This window comes from Salpingoeca rosetta (genome assembly GCF_000188695.1).
Source record: "Salpingoeca rosetta unplaced genomic scaffold supercont1.37, whole genome shotgun sequence".
NCBI lineage: Eukaryota > Choanoflagellata > Craspedida > Salpingoecidae > Salpingoeca > Salpingoeca rosetta.
In genome coordinates this window covers 1-4,916 of record NW_004754897.1, presented here as the reverse complement: position 1 = coordinate 4,916, position 4,916 = coordinate 1, and the positions used below count along the sequence as shown (strand labels likewise).

The 4,916-nt window shown below is 49.2% G+C and overlaps 1 protein-coding gene and 1 non-coding gene across 2 annotated transcripts; one reads left to right on the top strand and one right to left on the bottom strand.

Moving 5' to 3' along the window:
- The first annotated feature begins 935 nt into the window (after positions 1 to 935).
- On the top strand, positions 936 to 3,037 carry PTSG_20036. The gene has a single exon (XR_001137173.1). It is a non-coding gene; the product is annotated as an 18S ribosomal RNA (ribosomal RNA).
- Positions 3,038 to 4,148: 1,111 nt separating this feature from the next.
- On the bottom strand, positions 4,149 to 4,443 carry PTSG_10819 (uncharacterized protein; the record flags this gene model as incomplete). The annotated part of the gene is made up of 2 exons (XM_004988136.1): positions 4,149 to 4,183; positions 4,320 to 4,443. The coding sequence occupies 2 exons, from the start codon at positions 4,441 to 4,443 to the stop codon at positions 4,149 to 4,151; spliced, it is 159 nt and encodes a 52-aa protein (XP_004988193.1).
- Positions 4,444 to 4,916: the final 473 nt, after the last annotated feature.

Below are 4,916 nucleotides of genomic sequence, written 5' to 3'. Positions count from 1 at the left end.
TATTAACGGCAGGTGGCGACTGTCCTTGATGATACCAAGCTTGCGCATGCAGGAGGCAATCCCGCCGTGATCGCGGTGTGGATTGTTCTTCTTGAGAGGGTGCCTTGAGCAACACTCTATCATGAGTGGAGGCAAACTGTGCTGTGAGCACGATGATGATTTTAGGCACGCACACAGGCGTGGATGAAGTACATTTGATGCGAAACAGTGTTGTGTGTTGTTTCGAAAGAGAGCCATGCGCACTGCATGCTGCTGATGGGCACGTGCTGCCATTGTACTTGTGTGTGCTGTGTATTGTGTGTTGTGTGAGCAACGTTGCGTTGTTTGCACTCACACACACACATGCATGCAGATGCGAAACAATGGTGGTGTGTGTTTTGTTGGCAGAGCAGGTTGTTGTCACTGGCACTCGCTGAGAACAACACACACATTGTGTACTGCATTGAATGACACTGCTTCATCCACACCTTCTTGTGTGTGTGTGTCTGGGGTTGTTGTTGTGTGCATAGCCACAAGAACAAAACCAAAAAGAAAAAACAGAACGACCCGAGTGGCACGTGCAGCGATGTGCGTGTTGCTTGTGGAAGCTTTGTTTGTTGGGGTGCAGGACGAGTGAGTGAGTGGACAATGAGGGGAAGAAGAAGGGAACATGCACAGCAGTCATTGCATTGTTGTGTTTCTTCTCTCTCTTGTCCCTTTGTGTCTCTCTTATCTCTTCTGAATCTTCGACAGCCATAGCTGGGCGGCGGCTGTGGTGTGTTGTGTGTGTGCAATGTGATGTGTTGAGCATTGTGTTGTGTGTGCATTGTGTGTGCATTGTGTGTGGGCTTACAACCTACACGCATTCGCATACATCTACGCACGCATTCAACGCATTCACACACACTCATACACTTTCACACCACAACCTGCCACTGCCCCTTCTATGGAGAGATAACTGGTCGATCCTGCCAGTAGTCATATGCTTGTCTCAAAGATTAAGCCATGCATGTCTAAGTATGAATAGTATTCTTGATACTGTGAAACTGCGAATGGCTCATTAAATCAGTTATAGTTTATTTGATAGTTTGCAACTCGTTTTTCGGAGCGGTGTTGTGCTAGACGGATAGCCGTGGTAATTCTAGAGCTAATACGTGCGACAAGGCCCGAGAGAGAGGTGTGTGTATGCGCATTTTTTCTTCTCGAGGGCTGCATTTGTTAGGTATAAAGCCAGCAGGAACATGACTGGTGAATCAGAATAACTTTGCTGACCGTTACACTTTTGTGTGTGATGGTGTCTCATTCGAATTTCTGCCCTATCAACTTTCGATGGTAAGGTATTGGCTTACCATGGTGACAACGGGTGACGGGGAACATTTGGTTCGATTCCGGAGAGGGAGCCTGAGAGACGGCTACCACTTCCAAGGAAGGCAGCAGGCGCGCAAATTACCCAATCCTGACACAGGGAGGTAGTGACAATAAATACCAATGCACGGTGTTTTTTATGCACTGTGCAATTGGAATGAGAACAATGTAAAGACCTTATCAAGGAACAATTGGAGGGCAAGTCTGGTGCCAGCAGCCGCGGTAATTCCAGCTCCAAAAGCGTATACTAAAGTTGTTGCAGTTAAAAAGCTCGTAGTTGGATTTCATGCGGGGTTCACGGTGTGTGGGTGGAGAGGGTGTGTTCTACGCGCGCCTTCTTCTGCCTCGCACTGTTTGCGCTCTGCAGTTTTAATATTCCCTGGTGGCGCCTTTGGCGCGTGCCCTTGATTGGGTGTGTGTCAAGTCACGTAGTGGTGGGGCGCTGTTGGGGGCTTTACTTTGAAAAAATTAGAGTGTTCAAAGCAGGCAGTCATTTGATTTGCTTGAATAGATTAGCATGGAACAACGGAAGAGGACTTTTGGGCCTGTACTGTTGGCGTGTGGTGCGGGGGTGTGGAGTGAGAAACCGCAAGGTTTTCTTGTTCCTCCCTCACCACATCGGGTCTGAAGTAATGATTAATAGGGACGGTTGGGGGCACTGGTATTTCGTTGTCAGAGGTGAAATTCTTGGATTTACGAAAGACCGCCGACTGCGAAAGCATTTGCCAAGGACGCTTTCATTGATCAAGAACGAAAGTTAGGGGATCGAAGACGATTAGATACCGTCGTAGTCTTAACCATAAACGATGCCGGCCAGGGCTCGGTGGGCAGCACAAATCATTCTGTGATGGAGGCGCCATCGGGACCTTTAGGGAAACCAAAGCGTTTGGGTTCCGGGGGGAGTATGATCGCAAGATTGAAACTTAAAGGAATTGACGGAAGGGCACCACCAGGAGTGGAGCCTGCGGCTTAATTTGACTCAACACGGGGAAACTCACCAGGTCCAGACATGGGAAGGATTGACAGATTGACAGCTCTTTCTTGATTCCAAGGGAGGTGGTGCATGGCCGTCCAGCTTTTGTTGTGAAATCTCTGTTTGATTACGGTAAACGGCGAGACCTTGACTTGCTGATTGGTGTGCGCCTGCGTCAGCAGGCGTTGGAGATTACGCGCAAGCGTGTCTTTTGATACACCACTCAGAGGGACACTCGGCGTTGCTATTGAGCGTAAGCCGAAGGAAGTTTGAGGCGATAACAGGTCTGTGATGCCCTTAGATGTTCTGGGCTGCACGCGCGCTACACTGACGGGGGCAGCGAGTATGCTTTGGGTGTTTGTGGTGGGGAGCGTGAAAGCGTTTCTCGACGACAGACATCTATTCCTGCGCTGGAAGGCGTGGGGACTCTTGTGAAAACCCGTCGTGCTGGGGATAGATGCTTGCAATTATTCATCTTGAACGAGGAATTCCTAGTAAGCGCAATTCAACAGATTGCGTTGATTACGTCCCTGCCCTTTGTACACACCGCCCGTCGCTACTACCGATTGAATGGTTTAGTGAGGCCTCGGGATTGGCGCGTGGGCGCTGGCAACAGCTGCCCATGTCATCTTTTGCTGAGAACCTGGTCAAACTTGATCATTTAGAGGAAGTAAAAGTCGTAACAAGGTTTCCGTAGGTGAACCTGCGGAAGGATCATTCCAACAAGGAAAACGTTGAAAAGCGTGGTTGGTGAGGGATGGTGAGGGGTGAGGGAAGGTGAGGGAAGGTGGAGACACTGGACTGAGCCAACCGAGCCAACTGAGCCAACCAACCAAGTCGCTCTCACACGCTTTTGTGTGTGTGGGAGTGAGCATTGTGTGAATGAAGACAAAACAAAGCAAAAGCATGTGCATGCGTGCATGAGCATTGTGTGTCGCAGTGGAGCACATGTTGTGTGTGTTGCATTGCGATGGCAGTGTTCTTGTGTGTGTGTGGATGTACACATTTTTTTGCCTCGTGCAAAGAAGAAGAAGAAGAAATGAACACAGCAAGCAAGCGTGTGTTTGGATTGTTGTTGTGGCAGCGACTGCGATTGCACACACATGTCCGTGTGGGCGAAAGCATCTTGCTGCAGCAACAGCAACTAAAAGGCGTGTGCTGTGCTGTGGACATACGTACATACATGATAACCACAAACGAGTGAGTGAGAGGAAGAGAGAGAGAGAGAGAGGGAGCGTTGTGATGTGTTGTGTTTGTGTGTGCCAACAAACATTGTGCGTTGGAATACACACACAAACACATGCACTGCAACCACTCTGATCTCAATCTCAACATCTCATTCAACACAACCAAAAAAAACCATGAGACAACTTTCAACGGTGGATCTCTTGGCTCGTGCATCGATGAAGAACGTGGCAAGACGCGAAATGTAGTGTGAATTGCAGAATTCCGTGAATCATTGAATCTTCGAACGCACATTGCGCCTGTGTGTGTGGGCATGCGCCATTGTGTGCGTGTCTGTGCGTGCGGGCATGTCTGCCTGAGTGTCGCCACTCAATCTCATTGACAATGCGTTTTTTGGGTGCTTATGAGGGTGTGAGTATGTGTGTGGGTGTATTTGATTACTGCAACTATGCAGCAGCAGCATCGCACCTTGGCTGGTGCGATGTTTGTTTGTTGTGTAGCAGTATGAAGAAGTGCCCATGCATATACTCATGTCTCATTGCACACTGTGCATTGTTGGTGGGCATGGGGTGTTAGTCGATGCGTGCACATACACATTTTTGTTGTGTGTGTGCATTGTGTGAGACTGGACTCTGAAGAGGAGAGCTTACGACTCCATTGCGATGATAACTGTGATGGTGACTGTGAAGAAGAAGGAGTGGGTGTTTGTGTGTGAGCATGTGGATTGCATTGCACGATGATACGATGCCTTGTGCGTTGTGTTGTCGATGTTGATGTGTCACACGCACACACACATCCCACTTCTCTACTCTCATACTGTTGTCATCACTCACTGTCGCTGTGTGGGTGCCGTTGTTGCGAGACCACGGCAAGCACACGCATGATGTATCTGCATATGCATCAGGATACACCAAGCTGTGGAGCGATGTGTCAACCGGCATCCTTGTTCTGCAGCGTGTGTACGCCGTGTGTGTATGTGAAGAGGCATGTGCATTTGTGTGCTTGCACCATTATCTGGCTTAGGGTTAGGGTTAGGGTTTAGGGTCAGGGTTAGGGTTAGGGTTAGGGTTAGGGTTAGGGTTAGGGTTAGGGTTAGGGTTAGGATTAGGGTTAGCGTTAGCGTTCGGGTTAGGGTTAGGGGTAGGGTTAGGGTTAGGGTTAGGGCTAGGGTTAGGGTTAGGGTTAGGGTTAGGGTTAGGGTTAGGGTTAGGGTTAGGGTTAGGGTTAGGGTTAGGGTTAGGGTTAGGGTTAGGGTTAGGGTTAGGGTTAGGGTTAGGGTTAGGGTTAGGGTTAGGGTTAGGGTTAGGGTTAGGGTTAGGGTTAGGGTTAGGGTTAGGGTTAGGGTTAGGGTTAGGGTTAGGGTTAGCTTAGGGTTAGGGTTAGGGTTAGGGTTAGGGTTAGGCTTAGGGTTAGG